General features: G+C 40.5%; 1 protein-coding gene across 3 annotated transcripts; it reads left to right on the top strand.

The window, feature by feature from the left end:
- The first annotated feature begins 875 nt into the window (after window positions 1-875).
- On the top strand, window positions 876-15,214 carry TRMU (tRNA mitochondrial 2-thiouridylase). Of its 3 annotated transcripts, none has more exons than XM_063307953.1 (11): window positions 877-1,047; window positions 2,629-2,794; window positions 4,235-4,341; window positions 4,682-4,804; window positions 5,011-5,183; window positions 5,718-5,771; window positions 5,888-5,954; window positions 11,287-11,387; window positions 12,826-12,970; window positions 13,315-13,397; window positions 14,932-15,214. In XM_063307953.1, the coding sequence occupies exons 1-11, from the start codon at window positions 960-962 to the stop codon at window positions 15,082-15,084; spliced, it is 1,260 nt and encodes a 419-aa protein (XP_063164023.1). In that variant the 5' UTR covers window positions 877-959; the 3' UTR covers window positions 15,085-15,214. The 3 variants fall into 3 exon arrangements, with proteins under 3 accessions (XP_063164024.1, XP_063164023.1, XP_063164025.1); XM_063307955.1 differs by lacking the exon at window positions 877-1,047 and adding an exon at window positions 1,124-1,231; XM_063307954.1 differs by lacking the exon at window positions 5,718-5,771 and having other exon boundaries at window positions 876-1,047.
- The last annotated feature ends 7,407 nt before the right edge of the window (window positions 15,215-22,621 follow it).

Below are 22,621 nucleotides of genomic sequence, written 5' to 3'. Positions count from 1 at the left end.
TTTAAGGAACAGCTCATAAAAGTTTGTAACTTGCCCTTGCTCTGCAGCACTCATACAATGTTTAGCACCTGGATAGCAAAACAGATCCATGTTAATGGGAAAACAAGCCCTATGCAGGAGACCTTTTAAATTTCCACAACTTTTTTGAAGGAATCTTTTTTCCCTTTGAAAATCACAGAGAAAAGAAGGGGAAAAACATGGGAGAAAGGGGTACTTGAAACGTGTGCACATTCAGCTGCTTCTGGAGACCAGAAGTGCTTTTACAAAGGCCAGAAGAGGTTGCCGGTGGAGCAAACACTCTGCTTTTGCTTGGGAAGGCCAAAGTACATTTCCATGCTTGATTTGTTGAGCTTCCTATTTGCAAAACAGCAGCAACCTGTACAAAGCAAGCAGCCTTAGAGGCTTAATGAGTCTGCAGCTGGCACAAGCCCTCAAAGAGCCAGTCTGGTGCGGTGCCTAAGGCACCTAGCTAGAAACCAGGAGACTGTGAGAGCCAGTCCCTCTCTCTCAACCCTAGGAAACAGGCAATGGCAAACCACTTCCAAAATCTTCCCAAGAAAACTGCAGGGACTTGTCCAGGCACAAGCCAGAAAACAACACTGACTCTAAGGCGCGTGCCCACAAACACACGCACGTGTGTCCTCCAGCAGCTACTCCCATTCGAAAAAGCTTCCTCTGCGTGCGCTGCACCCAAAAGGCATGACTTCAGCTTCCATCATCCCCCGCCAATATGACCAAAAGGAATGAAGGGACGGGAAAGCCCCTCCCACCCTCGGGACCCCACGAAAGCGGATCTCCTCCCCAGGGAGAACAGGGGAGAATCCCCATTTCCCGGGCCTTTGTGAGATCAGCTCCGCCCATAAGGCGGCCCCGTCCCGCCTCTGCTCTTCAGGTCACGGTGGGCCGCAGGCGGGAAAGGAAGCGCGGCCGGCCTTGAGACAGCGAGGCGAGGCGAGGCCATGATCGGGGCCGCGCGTCGGCACGTGGTGTGCGCCATGTCGGGCGGGGTGGACAGCGCCGTGGCGGCGCTGCTGCTGCGGCGGAGAGGTGAGGCCTCCCCAGCAGGGAATGACGGCGGAGCTCCCCAGCTCCAGGTTCTTTTCCCGGCGTCCTTTTCCTGCCTCATCTGAGCGTTCCTTCCGTCAGTGGAACGTCCCTTCCGGTGTATGGAGACTACAACTCCCGGCATTCCCTTGCGAAGGATTCTGGGAGGTGTAGTACTCAACCCCAGGTGGGCGAAATCCGGGGGAAGGAGTTGCTCCGCGCGGAAAAAGCGCTGCTTGCAGTGGGATTCCTGGGAACTTTAGGGAAAGGCCTATGTAGTATTCGAAGCAGCAGAAGGGAAGTGCTTTGCCCTGGCCTGCTTTCGGAGTGAGGTTTTCAGCTTCTCGGTCCTTTCTGCAACCCTGAACTTTCATGGTGGTCTTCCACCCAAGCACTCAGCCTTTCTAGCCTGCTTAGCTTTTGCAGATCAACCAAGGTCATTTAGGGACTCCATATAGTTCGGTTGTCATTCACTGAATTGTGCCCAATTCCTACAAGTTGACTTGTTCCTTGGGCATTCAGTATGTGGAACCTAGGTCCTAAAGTAGTGTTTTTCAAACTTGGCAGCTTTAAGATCTGTGGATGGCTGGGGAATTCTTGGAGTTCAAGTCCACACATCTTAAAGTTGCCAAGTTTGAGAAACACTGCTATTGACCAATCCTTATTTCTGAGCTCAGTGTATCTCCAGGGTTTCTACTGTGAGGGAAAACTGGAGGAAGGACATATTTCTAGAAGAAAGACGGATATATAACAAATACAAAAAGAAATGTATGATATTTATTTACTTACTTACTTATATCCTGCCTTCATTATTTTTATAAATAACTCAAGGCAGGGAACATACCTAATACTCTTTCTTCCTCCTATTTTAAGTCCATCTTCATTTGGTTTTGGAGGGTTTTTTTTCCAGGGAACACTGGAAAACTGGTTATGGGAATTTTGTTTGACGCTAATGGCCTGCAGCAGTCAAGTTCTGTCTTTAAGTGAACAATCTTTCTCAACCTTTTTTTTAAAGTCAACAGTTGCATTTTCAAAAATGATTAAAGGATCACTACATGAATGAGTCATTTTAAATATTTCCAGCATTGGGTATGGCTTTCAGGAGTCAAATTCACATACAAAGGGCTGCTAAACATGTAGATATTTCTAGTTATTTATTACACTTACTTTCAAATATGCTCTGGTCCTCATAATATATACCAATGAGAAAAGATAACATCTGATGAAAGGGATTTTATTATGATTACATTACCCTTCTCCTATGGGGTAGGGCTGTGCAACACTTTGAAACTGAAAGCAAAAGGGAAAAAAAAAGCTTTGGAGCTTTTCAAATGTTCACATAGCCCATGTTTGCAACTCCCTAAAGTAGAAATGTAAATAAAATAAATACTTTCTGAGAATATCTCAGCTATTCTCTGTAGCACAATCCTGGGGAAAGATGCATTTGGTTTAAAAGAGTTGCAGACAGATACTAAGTGAGATCCAAACACAGACTTTGAAACATCTTTCTGCCAAGATCAAATTTAATTCTTCATTTTATATTTTAATGATGAAGCTAATTTCTTGCTTTCCCCGTCCAAGTAGGATATAATGTGACTGGGGTGTTCATGAACAACTGGGACATGGTGGATGAAAAGGGAATTTGTCAAGGCAACCAAGATTGTGAAGATGCTTATAAAGTGTGTCAGATGCTCAACATTCCATTTCGTCAAGTTTCCTACGTTAAAGAATATTGGAATGAAGTGTTTAGGTAGGAGAATTTTCATAAATTATTTGCTGAAAGAAAGCTTTGTATGATTGGGAGGATTAATAGAGAAGCTAGAGAATGGACTCCCTATTTGGGCTTTGCAAGCTTCCCTGACTGGTTCTTCTCTCATCTGCTGCTCTTCATGATCTAGCAAAGCATCAGTGCTCTATGCTTTGGTTATGAAAGTATATGTGGAAAAGGGCTCAATTTTAGAACATCCTGAACTCTTAAGTTTTATTTTTTATATTTTTTATTTTATTTTTTATCCCGCCTTTATTATTTTTACAAATAACTCAAGACGGGGAACATACCTAATACTCCTTCCTCCTCCTATTTTCCCCACAACAACCACCCTGTGAGGTGAGTTGGGCTGAGAGAGTGACTGGCCCAAGGTCACCCAGCCGGGTTTCATGCCTAAGGCGGGACTAGAACTCACAGTCTCCTGGTTTCTAGCCTGGAGCCTTAACCACTAAACCAAACTGGCTCTAATAAAATTCCTTTGCCTTAGCAAGCAAAAACAATCCACCATGGTAACTGAAGGAGGCTTATTTGAAGGGATGGAAATGATAAGCTAAAGATATAGACTTCCTTGAATTGAGTTTAACTTCTGATGACTACTTGGAGACTTCCACATTGTTTCCTTGGGAAAAATATGGAAGTAATTCATCATTGCCTACTTACGGTATATATTTTTTTGACTTTACTGTCTAGCCTGCAACCTTGGAATTTCCACATGGTCTCTCCCATCCCAGTACTAATTAGACCTTGTTTTTTCAAGATCAGGCAGATCTAAGGGCTGCCACTTGCTGTAGACTTTGAAATAATGTGTAGCATTAATGTTACATTAATGTCAGCCTTGCGAGGTATTCTAGACAAGAAGCACACCCAGATGAACTAGCTCTATCTTTATTGTAAGGTTACCATAACAGAATCTTGAAAGTCTGAAAGTGCATCTCTCCCCACCTCGCCTTTACAGTCCAAGAAACTAGGGAGGGTCTCTTCTGAGACATTTGCCACGACCCCATTTCTTCTTTGGCTCAGCTGCCTCTTATCTGACCATTGTCTAGTCTGCAGCTCTTCCTCCTGCCTCCCAAGGCCATTCCTGCATACCATTGCATTCATGTTTTCTTAGTCCCATGGAAGAGACAATGGATGCCATCATTCGAAGCACCTACAGCATACCCAGTCACTTAAGTGCTAAACATCAGAAGCACAGCCATGTCGTTTTCAATTGATTAAAATAAGTAGCCTAATTATAAACTGAAGCAACTTCAGTAAAACCAGTCAGGGCAAAGAGATTTCTCCATTCTGGTCTGATGAAATGGAGTAATTTCAGGTGCTTAGCTTTATACAAAGTAATCAGGATTCTTGATGGGACAGGAAACATGTCTCTGCATTTTCAAATACTCATAATCATTCTAATGCTTTTTTTCTTTCCTATAGCTACCTTTTAAATGAATATGAAGTCGGCCGGACACCTAATCCCGATATTATATGTAATAAACACATCAAATTCAATTATTTCCTACACTATGCTATGAATAATCTTGGTAAGTTTTATTTTCAGTGGTATTTACCTTTCTGAAAAATGAATATCTGGCGTAAACCTGAAAATCAAGCCCAATCTTGCATACAGTCTTCTTATAGCCGATGAAGATCTTGCTCTTCAGATCAATCTGTGTCTTTCAGAAATTGAGGGTGCAATCCTACACTTATGTATTCAGAGAAAGTCTTACTGAATTCAGTGGAGTTTCCTCCTGACCAAGGTGGTATAAGATTAGGAGCATCAGTATAAAAGTAAAACGTGAAATATATTTAAAGTCTTATTAAAATCATCTCATTCAATAGAATCTGTTGAAATGTGTCTTTATTTTTTCAAAACTATACCAGGAGCTGATGCAATAGCAACTGGACATTATGCAAGGACTTCTCTGGAAGATAATGAAGTATTTCAACAAAAATACACACAAAGGCCACCAGGACTTTTCAGAAATAGATTTGAAGTAAGAAATGGTAAGTGCTCCACTGCTTACATCCAGGTCAGATATCGTAATGGTATGTGAGAATGACTTTGGGAGCCCGGGTGAAGAATTCCTCATCCTTCTTTTCACTGAAGGCCTAATTTTCGGGCCCTAATGTAATAAACTAAATATGTGAAGGAGGTGGGAATATAGTCACACAACATTATTTTATCTGTCTCTTCTCTCTTCCTCTTGCAGCTGTCAAACTTCTTCAGGGAGCTGATCACAGTAAAGACCAAACATTCTTTCTCAGTCAGATTTCTCAAGAAGCTTTGCAGAAAACCATTTTTCCTCTTGGAGACTTAACAAAAGACTTTGTGAAGAAGATAGCTGCAGAACATCAGCTTCACCATGTGTTGAAAAAAAAAGAGGCATGGTAACCTTTCCTACTCAAAGGACTCACAGAATCAATCATTATAACTTAGAGCAGCGTTTCTCAGTCTTGTCAACTTTAAGATGGGTGGACTCCCAGAATTCCCCAGCCAGCAATTGCCAAGTCTGAAAAACACTGGTTTAGATGTCTTTGCAATCTGGAAATGATCAAAAGGGATGCCTTTGAGTGCCATTTTGAGAGAATAAACTCTGCTGTTCTTTTGATTATGTTTCTGGATAAAATTACCAATTGTGCCATTTTTGTATTTTGATAGTTTCTAAATCAGAAATTAGTTCATCTATCTTTCATAGCGGCCATGTAGGATAGTCTTCTGCTGAACACATATTTTTGTGTGAGCAGTCAGCATTTCATATTGTTTGTTTTTCTCTTAATGTTTTCTTTTAAGATTTCTTTGTCTATTTAGCATGTTCTAGATAGATGGATTTGTAGGTGGGAATAGATAGATCTTAAGTGCCATTAGTTGAATTTTCAAAATATCTTAAGGGTGACCATCAAATGTGTTTTATTTTAGAGTATGGGCCTCTGTTTTGTCGGTAAAAGGGATTTTTCAGAGTTCCTCCTTGAGGTGAGAAATTGCTGATTCACAATTTTTATAAATGTGTATGTTTCACTTTATGGTTACTTTTCATATGTATGACTTTTAAATGGATTTTAAATTTAAAGGGTGTTTTCCCCTTGTAGTATCTGGAACCACGTCCAGGCAATTTTGTCTCCATTGAAGATGGCAAAGTTGTTGGAACACACAAGGGTGAGCAAGCGTATTTTCATTCAGTTGTTGTTAAATGGTGTGAAATATAAATATTTGTACATCCGCCCCTTTTTTTTTCTCCTTGAATCTGGCAACATAAAACTCAGTAAACCTTTAGCTTTCCCCAGATTGTCACATCTGACAATGGATTAGAATGAGTTTGGAGCCCCAAGGCCTGTATAATATCCTCTTGTTAGAAACATCTGGCCACAAAAGCTTCAAATTAGGTGGAGAGTTATTAAATGGCTGCATTTGGTTATTGTTTTTATTAGGTGATATGGTGGAGGAAAGTGGGATTTTAGAAAGCAAACAAAATGTGGATCCTTTAATCCCCTTAAAAGTAAACGGTAAAGCAGTCTAAACATAAACCTGCTTAAGGAAGGTATCTATTAATGCTGAAAATTAGACCAGACTTGTAAGGAGAGAATAATGTTTTTCAGAGGGGTGGTGGTGTAATAATTGCTGACTTGGCCTCCGGGGCTGGGGGGCTTTGCAGACGGAAGGGGATTCCATAGGGTGACGTTGCCAGGGATTTTGACCAGAGACCAGCTGGGAGGTGGCCTCCAGAGCCTTAAAGCCATGCCACTGCGGAGAAGATGGCGTTTGGTTCCTTTGGCGTCTGGCATCTTATTTGACTGTAGGTCTTTTTCCCTTCGGAGAGAGGTTGTTCCACAGCTTCAAGCTATTTCTATTCTGGGTAGAAGGGACGGTTCAACGTACAAAGAGTCAAGTCTGGAAAGAAATAAAAAGCAATCAGTTTCAGAGGCAATGCATTTCAGTGGAGCTGGTCATCTTTTCAGGCTCCATATTGTAGACAGCTCTCCAAGAAAGTTACTTAAGCTATTCGGTTATATTATTTGTGTTGTTGTTGTTGTTGGTACTATTTTTGATGATGATTATGTTGCTGTTGAAACAAACAAACATTTTTGAATGGCCATGACTGTTGTCTAGGAGGATTTCAGAAACCTGCAAGAGACACATTTATTTTTTATTTTATTTATTATTAAATTTATACACTGCCCATCTCACTATAAAAGTGACTCTGTTGCTGACGATTGTATATAAGTCCAGTCAGTCAATCAATCTTCATATTCTTGTTTTGGTAATTACCTAATCCTAACACATTGTTAATATATGTGATTTTAACACATCTGGCTGCAATTCTAAACTGGGGTAATCTGTTGGCTAAGAGTGCTGGTCATGAGCCAGGAATCTCACTTTCAGATCTTTCTGTTACATCTTTCACTAAATGATCTTTATTTAGCTTTCCCCAATCTAATGCTTTGTTGATTGTTGACTTCCAGCACCACTGGGGGACTACCCACTTGACAAAAGTTGTGTCCCCTTCATTTGGAGAGTTATTGAGAGAGTTAAAAGTGCTTTGAGCTACTATATATAGTAACTGCTTGCTAACATTATTGGGACTTGGACGTAAGTCACATTGAACTTCATTTAGGGTTGGGATATTGGTTAGGATGGAGCTGTTAAGCTGATTTTTAAGCATAATGAGTTTAAACATCAACCTTACATTCTGTCTTTTAGAGAAATTAAATTGGCACAATCTCTTAGCAGTTGGATTATTTTAATCTGAAAGTGGGGTCCCCCCAAAGGGTCAGACATGACTGGGTGCTTGCACAGGGGACCTTTCACTTTCACTTTTCAATCTCTGCTTGCTGGTATTAATATGAATGGATTAAGATTTTTATGACCAAAATATGGGCCTATTTTTTTCCTGCTGAAGTATAGAAAATCCTCATGCAATTACCGTATTTTCAAAGAACAGGCTTAGAGTGTCCTTGTCTAATACCTGCAAATTTGCTGTTTCCTTTTTGCTGTTTTTATTAATAAATACTGCTCCAGAGTCACAGGAACTAACTTGTGTCTGGTCTTAGTTCAGCCTGTTGCCCCAGGCATGTTTGGGATATGAATCTCATTCCTAGCCAGCATGGATGATAGGACTTAGAATCATAGCGTTGGAAGGGACCATCTAGGTTAGCTGGGTCACCAGAGGGAAGGGGGTAAAAAAGGACAATCTACTGGTTGCAACAGCACAATCAAAGCTCTGTCCCTTTGTGTGTGCAGTGTCATTGCAGATATAAAAGTGACAGTGCCTCAATCATGCTGCAGTGACTGCCATCTTGCCTTTTTTGACCTGCCCCCCCTTCTGGAAGGCACTGCAGATGTAGGCCATCAAGTTCAACCCCCTGCTCAGTTCAGGAATTCAAATTAAAACTTCCCTGACAGAGGACTGTATGCTTGAATGCCTCCAGTAAAGGGGAGCTTAGCGCTTATCTGGTATTTGGTCCTGCTGTTGAACTACTCTTCCTGCCAGGAAGATTTTGTGAACATTCAGTTAGAATCTTCCTTCTTGTAAATGAAATCTATTATTTTATATTCTGAAATATGTCTGCTTTAAGAGTCACATTAGGAGTTGTCTGAAAGCTGCAGCATCTTTTTTGCTGGTTTGCACAGATGCCTGATAAACGATGGGCTGCTTTAATGAACAGCAGAGAGGTCCAAAATGCTTTGTCTTAATCTTTTTTGAAGCATGCCTAGTTCTACTAGATGTCCGACCCATTTTTCTGTCATCAGCAAATTTGATAAGTGTTCCAGCTAACACTTCATCTAAGTCGGTATTTTTGAAATTTGGCAACTTTTAAGATGTGTGGACTTCAACTCCCAGAATTCTGGCAGTTGAAGTCCACACATTATAAAGGTGTCAAGTTAATAACCTAGGTCATTAATAAAAATATTTAAAAATACAGGGGTAGCCCTTCTGGTACCCCACTTGATATCTCTGTCCAGGTTGAAAAAGAAACATTGACGACACTTTTTGAACTTGATTTTCAAGCCAGCTATTTATCCACTTCAGACCATAATTAACTAGCTCACTGATCATAAAATTCTGGGACACTTGATTAGATGCTTTGCTGAAATCAAGATATATTATGCCCGTAGCATTCCCATTATTTACAGGTAGTCCTCCTTTAAAGACAGTAATTGAGCATGGAATTTCCATTGCTAAGCCATGAGGTTGTAAAGTGAGATGGCATTACTTAGTGAGAGCAATCCTGGCAATTCCCCTTGCTGTCGTTTAGTGAATTTTACCCATCATTAGCCCGAGCACTCACCCCAATCGCAGGTGGTGCTGAGTGGAGTGGGTGGGTGGTGCGGCATGGGCGGGTGGTGCGGCGTGGCACAGCTGGGCTTCCCGCCCTGCAAGGCAGGATGCGGGGCTTCCAAAAGGGCAGAGATGGGGGGAGATAGATTGGTGAGGGGAGTTGAAGCACCCACACAGTCATAAGTGCGGGTGGGCTGCCAAGCGCCCGAATTTTGATCACATGACTGTGGGGGTGCTGCAACAGTTGTAATTTCGGGCACAGGTCGTAAGTCCATTTTTTCAGTGCCGTCATAATTTCAAATGGTCGCTGAATGAATGATCTTTAAGTGAAGACTACCTGTACTAAGGAACTTACCCAAGCAAAATAATAAAAGATTAGCTTGGCAAGTCTTGTTTCTGATAACTCCATGATGATTTCTGATAATTACTGCAGTGTTTTTGATTGTGTCCACGTAGTCACCAGGAGTGAAGCATTGTTACCTTTTTTTAAAAGTGCTTGTTCATCAATTTCTTCATGATTTTCTAGAAACTTCTCCAGTTTTTTTAGGTCAGATTGACTGGTCTGTAATTCCTGGCTTCTTTTTCTCCTCTTTGAAGACAGTGGACAACATTTGCCATCTTGCAGTCATCCAACACTTTATCAATTCTCCAAAATTCCTCACAGGATATAAAAGTTCAGCCAGATAACTAGCAAGTTCCTTCAGTACTCCAGGATGCAATTAATCTCTCCATAGAGATTTAGACTGATTCCAAATAAAATAGTATTATTCCATGTCAATGTTTTTAATCAGTGCCAACCCAGCCATTCATTTTGCTCTTCACTTGGTTGAACACATGCTTTCTTGTTGGAGTAGAAGGAGATATGAGTTCAGTAGGTATGTGTCTGGTTCCTGCATTTTCCATCGTCACTGAACAGCTGGTATACGGAGTCTTTTCTGTCCCCTTTATTTTCAACATATCTGAAGAAAACTTGTTTGTGGTTCAAGTTTTACTGTTCACCAACCCCAGTTGATTCTCAGTTTTAACATTCCTAATAATATCTCTACAGTTTTGGTTCTTCCTGGGTGATCTTTTCCTGTTTCCATATCCTATATATATTCTTTCTGTTTTCAGTTCTTTAAGCATCTTTTGTAGCCACACCAGCTTCTTCTGCAGCCTTTCACTTTTTTCTCATTAGACTTGCTTGCAGCTGTACTTACAGTATATTCTTATTTAGGAACTCTCACCTATCTTGAGCTCTTCATTAACTTCCCCAGCTTTGGACTCCTACTTATCATGTCTCTGAGTTTATTAAAATTTACTTTTTTGAAATCCGGGAAAAGCATTCAAGTTTAGTTTCCCTTAGAATGAAGAAGTCCAACCATGCAGAATCAGGTTCCCCAAAGTCTCTGCTGCTTCTATTTCCTCAACTAAGTCTTCTCTGTTGACTAGTATCAGGTCAAGGGTAGCTGATCCATTTTAGCCTTCCTCTACTCTCTGAAGGGTAAAGTTATATCAGCAAGATAAGTCAGGAATTTCCTGGAAGGACTATGCTTGGTAGAGTTTGTCTCCCAACAGAAGTTGGGGTAATTGAAGCCCCCCCCATCCCCATGTTTTGCCGATCGGAAGGTCAGCGGTTCGAATCCGCGTGACGGGGTGAGCTCCCGTTGCTAGTCCCAGCTCCTGCCAACCTAGCAGTTCAAAAGCATGCAAATGTGAGTAGATTAATAGGTACCGCTTCGGTGGGCAGGTAATGGCCACATGACCACGGAAGCGTCTACGGACAAACGCCGGCTCTTCGGCTTTGAAACAGAGATGAGCACCGTCCCCTAGAGTCGGACACGACTGGACTTAATGTCAAGGGAGACCTTTACCTTTACCTAAACATATTGGAAAGGCACCAGGTTGGAAAAGAATGGCTGACATATTATACTGTGAAAACTCACCACTTTTCTTGTTGGAAGTAGCTGACTTGCAGCCAATTTAGCAGATGTTTGCTGTCATGCTTGGCACTGCTTAAGAAAACAAGATTTTTCTTTTTATTTTCTCGAAATCTTCATAAATTCCATACCCAGAAACACAGAAAAAATATTTCAACTGTAAGAAACTTCCCTCTGTCAAAAAGAGACAAATGGAAGGCTGCTTTTTTTTTTTTCTTATTGAAAGCAGTGGCTTAAATGATGTGAGAAGCACGTGGGTTATATTTTAAAATACGTGTTTTGTTTTTCTTAGGTTGCTTCTTGTATACGTTTGGCCAGAAAGCTAAGCTAAAAGGCTGCAGAAATGCTTGGTTTGTTGTAGATAAAAATATAGCCTCTGGGGAAGTCTTTGTGGTAAGTTTGCTTGCATTTGTGATTGCTGCCTAGAAGAATGTGGTTATTACTGGCCCAAGATTCTTGCCTTTTGCATACAAAAGAAAAACCAAAGCTGTTAAGTAAACCGGTGTCGAGAAGTTTTATCACATCCTGTTCTAACTAGCTTTTGATGAACAGAAAATTGAAAAGGATGTTGGCACCAAGTATGAAATGAATGGCAAGCAATGAAAGAAGTGATCAGACTGTTGAGCTTCACCTTGGAACATGCATGCCTTCGTCTTAAGTTTTTCATTGCATCTTTAATTCATACCATCAGTCCTGATACCACAGTTCTATTGTTAGTGATGGACACTGTCTCAAGCTGGAAGGGATGACCTGTGTAGCTCGTCCTCAGAGTCCTGCATCTCTCTCCCCTCATCAACAGGGAATGAATGCTCATCTGTGCTTGTGGAAGCTGCTATGAGATTTCCATTCCTGTATCATCACAAAGGTCACGTGATGTGACATCAGCATTGGTAGGGGCTGAATGAGCAACAGCACTTTGACGGACATGCTAAAACTGTCCACCTGCTGCCCTTTACATCAACATTTCCCTGTTTCCATGGATAGTGTGTGGATCTCCAGGTAGTCCTCGTTTAGCAATTGCACTTTTTAGTGACCATTTGCAGTTATAACAATGATGAAAAAATAACTTTACAACCAGTCCTTGCATTTACGACCTTCGCAGGTCTGTAAAGCAAAGAAAAGCAGAAGTAAGAGCCTGAGCACAGTTGCAGTTTCACTTAGTGACTGCTTCATTTAACAACTGGACCCATTGTGGTCACTAAATGAGGACCACCTGTAGTTAATATGCTCCTTTAAGTCTGGCTAAAATTCCTAAATTCATATGGGGAGCAATGGCTCAACTTTTGTTGCAAGCTTCACTCCTCATCCTTGAAAGCATGACATTTTGCAGATACAAAGCTCAGTTAAAGTTAATACCTATGCAAAAGCATAATTTCTCATTCATATTTCTGGCCATAGCTTTAGCTATCTATAGGCTAATTATGGTTAAAGAAAAACATGGTTAAATTTTAGGGTCAACACTTTCCTGCTTTTTGTGGGAAACAAACATTTCATAACAATTACATTGTGCAGTGTTTCTCAACCTTAGCGTTGAAGACTTGTGGACTTCAACTTCAACTCCCAGAATGGGAGGCTGGGGAATTCTGGGAGCTGAAGTCCACACGTCTTCAAGTTGCCAAGGTTGAGAAACACTGATATAGTTTAACAGTATAAGCCTGTTGGTTGCAATAAATTATGACCCATGAGGGGTCCCTTATGGCTACTGGGGAGCAGTTTTATTTTGCCTTCTGATTTAACTTTGAAAATATTTTCCTTTTACCTGATGCTCATTTTATTCCATATTGAGTTGAGTTGCTGCGCTGTAAATTAAAACTGTTGTCCCCCTCTGAAGGCGCCCTGCAGGGATCACCCTGCACTTTACAGAGATCTCTTACGGACAAGCAGAATGCACTGGATTGCTGAGGAACCGCCTGCAGAACTCGTTCGGGAAAAAATGATGGAGTGTAATTTCCGCTTCCAACACCTGATGGCGATAGGTGACTAGTCTTTGTTAATTGAACAACCCTGGTTAGTGTATTCCTTCAGAGGAACAAACAGGCCATTTATACAGTAGAAGGAAATCTTACCTATTGATTATTCATTCAGATTACAAATAGCATCTGATATTGATGAGAAGTTTTTGGTTTTAATTTCTGGTTTTAATTGGGTTTTCGCTGGTTGTAAGGGCTTGTTTTAAATTGACTTTTGTATTTCGTTTTGGTTGTTTGATTGTGATGTGATGTGATGTGAGCCACCCAGAGTCACGTAGATGGGCAGCTATACAAACAGAATAAATAAATAAAGGCCAGTCAATTAACAGTTGTTTTTTTTAAATTTGCAGCACTCTGCACATTAACTCTAAATCAAGATGGATCAGTATGGTTGACCCTGGCTAAGCCAATGAGGGATCTTACAGCAGGGCAGGTATGTGCTGAGCCTACTTCCTCTGTGATTATCTTAAATTTTCTAAGCATGCCAGGACATATTTCCCAGTAAATGCACTCATACAGTAGTTGCACCCTTTAACAGATGATAGATTGGATAGCAAAATATGGAGCAGATTTAGTCCAAATATATTTGGACAAAAGTATTAGTTTTGTCCAAACGTATTATTAGTTGATTTATTAAACAATTTTATTGGTTGATTAATTACATATGAGTGAGTAGAAAATCTCAGCAGGAATCTAGGTTCCATACATTGCTATTAACACCTGAATGCTTGAAGATGATCCAACACGGCTGGCGTGATTCATAATACTGGATTTTGATTCCCAGCACCAACGCTAAGGTTTTCTAAACATCTGTATTGTGTTGGGCTGCTAGCAATGGTAGTAAAGAAGCAGAACTAAGCTATATTTGAAGCCCTATAGCTATTTACTTGCAAGGGAGGTGTATTTACTCTCCAAGGAAAATATCGCCAATAATATTGAATGAAATGTAGTTCAGCCACAGAGTACATTCTTACATGCGGAAAAGATCAGGTATGATCTGTGGATCTCAGCAGATGGTGGGGGGAGGGGGAGCCCACCTGTCTCCATTTCTTCAGCCTGATAAGATAGTCCATTTTTTTTCCTGGATAAGATGGTCCAGTAGTCGAATGTTCAGTTAGAAGAGATTTCTCAATCACAGCAATTATAAGATGGGTGGACTTCAATTCCCAGAATTCCCCAGCCAGTCTTTATCTGCCCTTTGTTGCCTTCCCACCTCAGTTATCACAGCAAAAATAGCAACTGCGGTGTGAGAAGGAGAATGATAGCTTTCATAATCAACAGAAAACGTTTAGAGGGCTTGTTAAACCACAGGCTTTGTCAAGTCCTGTCATGCAAGTCCTGTTGACATTGTGGAAGAGATTCTGTAAATAACCAAAAGTCTTGGTGAAAAAGAGTGGAATGTAAGAGCTGTATCCAGCTTGTGCAAAAAAGTCTCAGGCATTAAGAGGTATCGGAGCCATGATTCCTTAAAACTGCAAGAAGAATTTCAAATTGTACAGATTTTTAACAACGGGAATAATGCAGCAGGAAAAAGGGAGAGACTACGCTGAATTACTTAATTCAGCACATTTACTCTGAGATGTGTGAATATAACTTGTTGCATTTCACTGTTGATCAGTTTGCTAGACTGTTATAATTAAGTCAATATTTCAGACTCCTCTTAGAAGCTTTCTTTACTGTGGACTGAATGAAATAATGTCTATTTAATTGAATGCAAGAATTATCCTAAGATGATTTACTTAGACTTTTTTTGTATCAGTGCAATTTACACCTCTAAGAAAGATTTAGCTAATAATCATGGTAATAACTATACTAGCAATGAGTTCCCTCTCCCATTTTCCCCCATGACTAAGCTATATGGGGTGTTTAAAAGAGGATTGGTCAGGTGACCCCTTGGTAGAGATCTTTTCAACGCACACACCTGCACACTTCGTACAGTACACATTGTCACCCTTCTGTATTTTCAGTTTGCCGTTTTCTACAAGGGTGATGAATGCCTGGGCAGTGGCATGATTCTGAGGCTGGGGCCGTCTGTCTTTACATTGCAACAGGGCAAGAACAAGGAAACTACTTCTATGAACGTGCCAGCCGACGAGGTCACGGTACAGCCAACCAAATGACTTCTTGCTTTTAAAAAAAAACAAAACCAGAGACTTTTAAAAACTGTTTAGTTAAAAGCCTGTGAATGATCATCAGACACATGAATGCACATCTGGATATGTTTGGAATTGTCAGAGGATAAATAAAGAAGAGTTGTGATACAGGGAATGACTCATTGGTGAGAAAATGGTTACCTTTTCCCATCTCTTGAAGGCCCGCCTTGTGCAGAAATTAAGCATAAGGAGACTTAACACCCAAATAAGTGTGTATACGATTGATGTGTAATTTATATTGCTTGAGAAATCCTGTTAACGTCATGTAAGTAAGTTTTCTGGAATCTGGGACAATAGATTATGGCTAAATGCATACGAGCTTGTGTGATTACAGTGGATTTATTTGCTTTTTGGTTTCCCATCTTGTAAGCTTTTAAACCAAAAAGTCATTTGCGATCTGGGAGGCAAAGTTACAGTTCAAAAGTAGGTAAGAGAATGGAGGGTGAATGTTGGGGATATCTAGAGGTCTCTTTTTTTCTTTGCCTACTTGTTGAAAATGGAGTTGAAAATTCTTAAGGAACCCAAAATGAAATGTCATTGTATATGGTAAGTAATTTGGGAACAACTAGGGAAATATCTTGGCTCTTGGACATACTGGCAACTTCAGATAATATTTTTAAGAACCTACTGATACTTGCCTTCAACCTTGAAAAAGCTGTTTTTATTTATTCTCTTCAGCTGTACTTTGTACATCTGACACAATTAGAATTGTACTAGGGAAATGATTCGACTAGGTCCACATTTTTCTGTCCTCCTCATCTTTGTCATTCTCCGTAAGTTAGAGGGCATAAATCTCCATTGAGGATCCTTCTTTTTACAAGCAGATTGCCTATCGGATTTCAAGCCTGGAATATGCCTAAGCGGAGCCAGTGTTTGCTGCACGCCTTCGAATCATGGAGGGGAGGGGATTGAGGCAAGACTTCTCCTCACTCTCTTATATGTCTCTGGAGGATAAATAAGCCCTGAATAAGCTCAAGAGCGGCACTAACTGTGGGAGTGAAAATACTTAAAGAAAATGGCATTTTCTTGTTCCCTAAGATTAATTAGTAGAAATAATTTTAATGAGAACACAGTACATGCTACATAGAATATCTGGAAAAACGCTAGCCTTCTATAGATCCTGCTTATGTTAAAAAGGGAAGTTCCACAGATTCATTCCAAGCCCAAATTTCTTACAATGTCTTTTCTCCTGTGCTTAAAATCAACGTCTCTTTGGGGAAAAGTGTATTATGAGTCAGATTCAAAATTGCCTATTATTTCAGAGTTTTCATTTTCGACATGTGTTAAATTGTTGTCAGGTTGATATAACATCATGAACCTAACCATGTAATTAAATTCTTAATTCATTATTTTAGGACTGAAAGCTTTTAATATGTATTGAAAGTAAACAAAAACTTATACTTCGCAAAGTAAAAACGCTTTAGATTTTAGTGATTTTTTTACAAATACCTCAGGGCAGGGTTTTGCTGAAACAATCATAGAATAACATTTCAATCAATATGCTTTTAATGTTTTTATATTTCAATGTTTGAGAGATCTATTTTGGGAGAAGAGGCTATGAGCAATGTTGGAGCATCAAGTTGGAACAAGCTGTTCTCCCATGAAGGCCACCAAGGATGGTTTTAGAACTGCATCATAGCAACCAGAGTTTCTACAGTAACAAAATGATTCAGCCCACATGACAGGCTGTAGCACCTGTTACAAACATACGGTTATGCCAGCTACATCCCCCCCATCTTTTTCTGTCTAGATCAGAAGATACTGGAACATCTGTACTACTAATGACTATATACATGAAGAAAGATCAAACTTATATGTAATAATAACCTTGTGGAGTCCTTGATATTCTCTTAGAAGATATAGAAGATACTCTATTCTATAGGAGATATAGAAGATATTTTTTTCTATTGGTAATAATAACCTTATCAAGATGATGTACATTTTGTCTCTTTCCTTCACCATCAAGAAAATATGATTCAGAAGATTCCATACAATTAACACAGATCTTTGCTTGGCAAGGGAAAAAAAACTTGGTAGGAAGGATCCTACACTAAATATGTAATTGCTCCCTTTGCATGACAATCTAGTATCTTTGCTAAGTCAAGGGAAATTATTGAAAACTATGAAGCTCCCTTAACCCATCCTTACGAATTTGCCCAAGGCTACTATTGAGAACTACTTCAAGGGAAGGAAGGAAAGAAATGGCAAGTATTGCTTATTTTATTTATTTTGCTCATAGAGCAGCACATAAAAAACCAGAACCAAATTGAACATTAAAATATAAACATAGATAAAATGCAAAATCATAGTAAAGGTAAAGGTTTCCCTTGACATTAAGTCCAGTTGTGTCCGACTCTAGGGGGCGGTGCTCATCTCTGTTTTAAAGCCGAAGAGCCGGCGTTTGTCCATAGACACTTCCATGGTCATGTGGCCCGCATGACTAAACGGAACACCGTTACCTGCCCACCGAAGTGGTACCTATTAATCTACTCACATTGGCATGTTTTCGAACTGCTAGGTTGGCAGGAGCTGGGACTAGCAACGGGAGCTCACCCCATCACGTGGATTTGAACTGCCGACCTTCCGATCGGCAAGCTCAGCAGCTCAGCGGTTTAACCCGCAGCGCCACCAAATCATACAAGCTTGTAAAAACCTGTAAAGCCTAGGAACAGTTATTTCTTGTCTGATTTTGCAAACTAGGAGGCAACATTTGCTGCTTTTATACACATCACCGTACCCAGACTAGAAAGTCAAAAGGAAGCCAATGATGTTTCAGAGTCTCCCAAATAAGATGAGGAGGGCAATTAGCAAACAGTGAATATTTTCCTAAAGCACCCAGCTTAAGACTACCAGTTCAATGACCCAGACCCACAAGAGCAGGTAAAGACAAAGTGTGGTTTTCCTATCCCTGTTTTGCTTCCTATTCTGGATCTCAACTATATTACTTCATATAGTATAGGAGCTGCAGGAGAAACAAGTACACAGCTCCCTTTTTCTTAAGTTTTCCTTGACTTTTTGCAACATTTGATAGCTAACTGGACAAATTGGATAGTTCTGAACCTGGGACTAAGCATTGTCCTGGCCATGTTGCTTTTTGGAATATATTATAGACTTGCTCATCCTAATTTTGGAAATTTAGTGCTCTTCTGGTGTCCAGTGTAAGGTGAAAGTTGAAGTCTCCTCCAGAAATAGGCAAGCCTTTGCTGAGTCTGTCCTTGATGGCTTTGACCCCCCCCCCCTTTTTTTTTTTTTGGTGGCTTTGAGTTGGTCTTGACCCTTGGTGACTGCCTGGATAAACCATGCAGGTTTTTTGGCAACATTTTTGGAAGTGGGTTGTCACCACCACCATCTTCCTAGGGCTGAGAGAATGGGACTGGCCATAAGGACCTATGGTAGGATCAGAGTTCATGGTTTCCCAGTTTCTAGCCTGGTGCCATTAACTACCACACCAGACTGGCTCTCTTGACCCCAGTTAGTATTCTGTAATTTTTTCCCCCCTGGGGAAAGACTAAATCAGTTGGGTCAGGTAAATTCAGCCATTCTGTGCACAGGGAATGAACTGGTATCTGCAGCCTGTCAAGTTAACAATTGAAGCATTCATAAAATCGGTGGTTTAATTTGGCTGTGCATCTGGTGAAGGGTGCTGTAGCTCACACATACTTAGCCTTTTAATAACATTAGTCTGAAAAGGTCCTACCAGATTCCTTCTGAGTTTTGACTACCATACACAGGCTCCACGATATATTAATTCAGGGAACCCACAAAAAAGTGTTGCTCCCGGCACATTGCCGGCACAATATCGTCCCCCCAGACACCAGAACAGCTCTTACACTTAGTCTGCTGTAATGCCCTCCTCTCCACCCTTCTGGAGGGAAGGTTCTGTAACGGTGTTTTTCAACCTTGACAATTTGAAGATGTATGGACTCAACTCCCAGAATTCCCTAGCCGGCATGCTGGCTGGGGAATTCTGGCAGTTGAAGTCGACACATCTTCAAGTTGCCAAGTTTGAAAAACACCGTTCTATAACATAACAAAAGGAACTGTGGCTCTCCTTGCAGTGAGGGGGAGATTGAAACTGTGGGTCACATGTTGCCTTTTTTATCGAAACCTACAAGATACGTGTATTTCGCCTTGTATAATACAATTCCCTGGGCAGGTTGGAGGTTGATTATTTCACTCTCTTGCTAAAGAGGTTTTCAGACAGTAGCCCTCTTCTGTGTCAGAGCTATGATCAAACATAACTCCAAGAGAGGTGATGCTGAGCCTTGCCTGGGCTCCCATAACTCAATATATTCTCTAATTTTTCACTCCTTCTCCCTTTTTTCCCTTTAAATATACACATACCATTCTATGTTTTATTTTGCTATTTCCTTGTTGCAGTTGGTTGGGTCATGACTGTCATAATCCCAACAGTCCCTAGTAGACCTTCAGCAAGTACTAGCCTCAGTCTAAGTTAGCATAGCCTTACATTCTCATAGTGAGATAAAGCATCGTGGACTGAACATAAACATGGTCACGAAACCAAAAAAGTAAACTGTGTAAGCAAGGTATTTATTAACTCCATTTCTATAAAAATCAGTTCTATCAAGAGCAGAAAGAAAAACTCTCTCTGGATTTATGTTTAAATTTTTGAACTATATGAAAAATTGTATTAAATTGTACTGCAATCGCCTCACTTATTTTTGATGCCTTTTCCCTTTTAAATTGCATCCATTGACATCAAGGTGGTCATCTCAGACTGTCACTTTTTTTTCTGATAGGAGCTGTTTTGATTCTGGCATTACTGTCTGCCTGTGTTTTCCCACTGAGTATCAGCCATTGATGAAGCTCATCCCCACCAGGCTGTTTGGGGTCTATTGGTGTCACCAATAGTTTTCGTGTGCTACTTTCATTTACCTGGTGAGCTGCTGCTGGGGGAAATGTAGCTTCATGACCACTTCTGGCTTATTCAGATGCCTGCTCGATTGCATTCCAAAATCAAATGACTGTTTCTTGATTTAAGCCCCTGCCATCTGTTTATTTAAAAAGAAGTATTTATGTCTGGTTGAATTTTTGTTTGTTGCTTTACTTGGGTGCTAGCTGTTTCAGGAGAGGCAGCTGAACGTTCGTGGTGCTTCACCACCAGGAAATATGTACTCTTAATCATATAACGTATTCTCAGACAAACAAGCAAATTAATCTGAAATACATACATACATAATGTAGTGTAACCATTTGTGGTCACATTAAAAAAAAACTAATTAAAAATACTGCTCTGTCCAGGGATATCTGTAGAGAGGGGTAGTCAAAAAAGTCAAGACAGTAGTAATTATGCAATTAAAACTATGTCTTTTATTTTTTTAGCTCCAGACACCCTCAACTCTGTTTCAGATGTGAATGTTTCTATTTGGTTTTTTGGTGTGTTTGTGTTTTACCCCAACAATCTTTTGCAAAAGGTTACCTTTGCTGCACTGGAGATGATAAGCATGGTTTTTGAACAAAAAATATTGCACCAGAGTCCCAGGCAATAGCAATAGGACTTGGAAAGGTGGTCTTCCTTCCAGGGCATACACCATTCCTGAAACAGGCTGATCCAGCTACTTCTAAAGGTGCAGGCTGGGGATGTCTGGAGGCTGCACGATGGAAGTGCCATCTGTTGTTTATGTCCATGATGTGCTATCTTGCCTTTTTTAACCAAACCCTGTGGACATCCCTGGTGCTGGCTTTGTTGTGGCACTTCCAACTGGAGCAGCTTGGAGCTACAATAGTTGTGATTTATTTTAGTACATAAAATGAAGTAAGCCTAGTTCTCCGTCCAGCAGAGATTTCAGAGGAGGACTGCAGTGAACGACATAATTCTGGAACACTGAATGAACAAGCTGAAACACACACGGCACTGCACTTACCAGGCTCCAACAATTGACTTGATTTCCATCTGGTTCCTTAGCCAAGGTTGATGTCCTCTGGAAGAAGGTCATGCTGTTGAGAGACCATAGGTGTGCCAGATCAAGGAAGTCCCCTCTATCATGCAAGGTAGACTGCCTCTAGTGAGAAGATGGAGAAGGGTATCCTCTCAGCAGACCTTCCGTGATGGGGTGTGTATATATTTACTTGTGCCAAGAATCAGCCCTGTGCCATGATCTTGATCCTGAAGATAGGATAACAAGTCCTGCTTGCATTTTGTTTAAGTTAAGGTTGCTAACATTTAGGCAGATAAATCTGGTACGAGCCAGATACTAACTTTTGTAATCAAGGAGCACATTGGAACCAAGAATAATCTTGGGTTTAGTTTTAGTAATTAAGAACAGTTACAGTACAAAACAACTCACAAAGATACAGTTATATCATTCTAATCCCCACTTGCTTCTCAGCAAATCCCCTTTCAGGGAGAATAATAAGTATGTTAGTTTGAGTAAATGCAACTCATAAAATATAATCATAAATAGGATAGATGAATCTTCATCTTCTACCTAACAGCATTAGAAACAGATTAGACAACACATTTTTTTTTTTTAAAAAGTAGCTAATAAAAGGGTTGTCAGTTGCACATATCCTACCTTTGAGCACCACAGAAAGTTTTTAAACTCACGCGTGGGAATGTTAGAGTACAAGTTCTGGCCCAGTTTTCCTGAAATAAAAGTGTCTTTTAATAGACTTTTTGGCCTCTTAACCATGATGGAGTAGACTTCTTTTGCTCTAAAATTACAGATCCCTGGGCTCAGAAGCTAAGTAGGATCAGTGAGAGGAGGATTTTTCTATTAAAAAGTTTTTGTTGTTGTGGTTTACTTCACTCTGCCTGTGAGGTGATTAGGAAGAACACAGAAGAATCATCTGAAAAGTTTTATTCTAAATAAATGGATTCCAAACGTTTCGGATTTAATGGCAGCTGCAAAACTTTCGCTGTTGGAGAGAGCAGAAACAGCCAAATGTTCACTGCCCAGCAACCCCTCACTGATTATTCCAAGAAGCAAATCCACAGCCTTCAGCTGTGAGTGCACTAATAACATGGGATGGTGTTGAAATTTGAACTGGGAAGATGCACACAGAATGTAAATCTGGAGAGAAAAACAGTGCAAATGTGAGCATGCCTGATATTTCCTGGAAACTCCCAAATATGACTGAGCACTAAGAAAAGAAAAACATTTGATTCAGAAACAGATGTCTGTCATGGGAGAGAAGATGCCTTTTGTTTGCATCTGCTCTTGAACTTTGCTGAAGGCTCCAGACAGCAGTGTCGGCAGCTGAAAAAGGCTGATTTTGTGATGACCTTGTTGGCTTCCAAGCACAATTCCAGAACATTTTTCTGCCATGTCAGCCCAATCAAAGGCCCAATTTTCATGTGCATTGCACATAAAGGCAAAGTTCAATTGCATGGTCATGGCTACCATTTTGACTTTTTGGACCCTCACCCCCCACCCCTGGGTGTGTCGTATCTACTTAAAATTAGGCCCTGTTTAATTCACTGAGACTTGCTCTTAGGTAAGTGGGTTCAGAATTGCATCTTTCAATCACTAAATCAAAATTA

The sequence above is a fragment of the Candoia aspera genome, chromosome 7 (genome assembly GCF_035149785.1).
Source record: "Candoia aspera isolate rCanAsp1 chromosome 7, rCanAsp1.hap2, whole genome shotgun sequence".
Lineage (NCBI taxonomy): Eukaryota > Metazoa > Chordata > Lepidosauria > Squamata > Boidae > Candoia > Candoia aspera.
Note: the sequence above shows the minus strand (reverse complement) of the source record. Positions and strands in the feature narration are given on the sequence as shown.

Coding starts and splice junctions, on each gene's coding strand:
- TRMU (XM_063307953.1), top strand. CDS start 960: ATGATCGGGGCCGCGCGTCGGCACGTGGTGTGCGCCATGTCGGGCGGG. Junction 5,772..5,887: donor TTTCAGAGTTCCTCCTTGAG/GTGAGAAATTGC, acceptor TTCCCCTTGTAG/TATCTGGAACCACGTCCAGG. Junction 5,955..11,286: donor AGTTGTTGGAACACACAAGG/GTGAGCAAGCGT, acceptor TGTTTTTCTTAG/GTTGCTTCTTGTATACGTTT.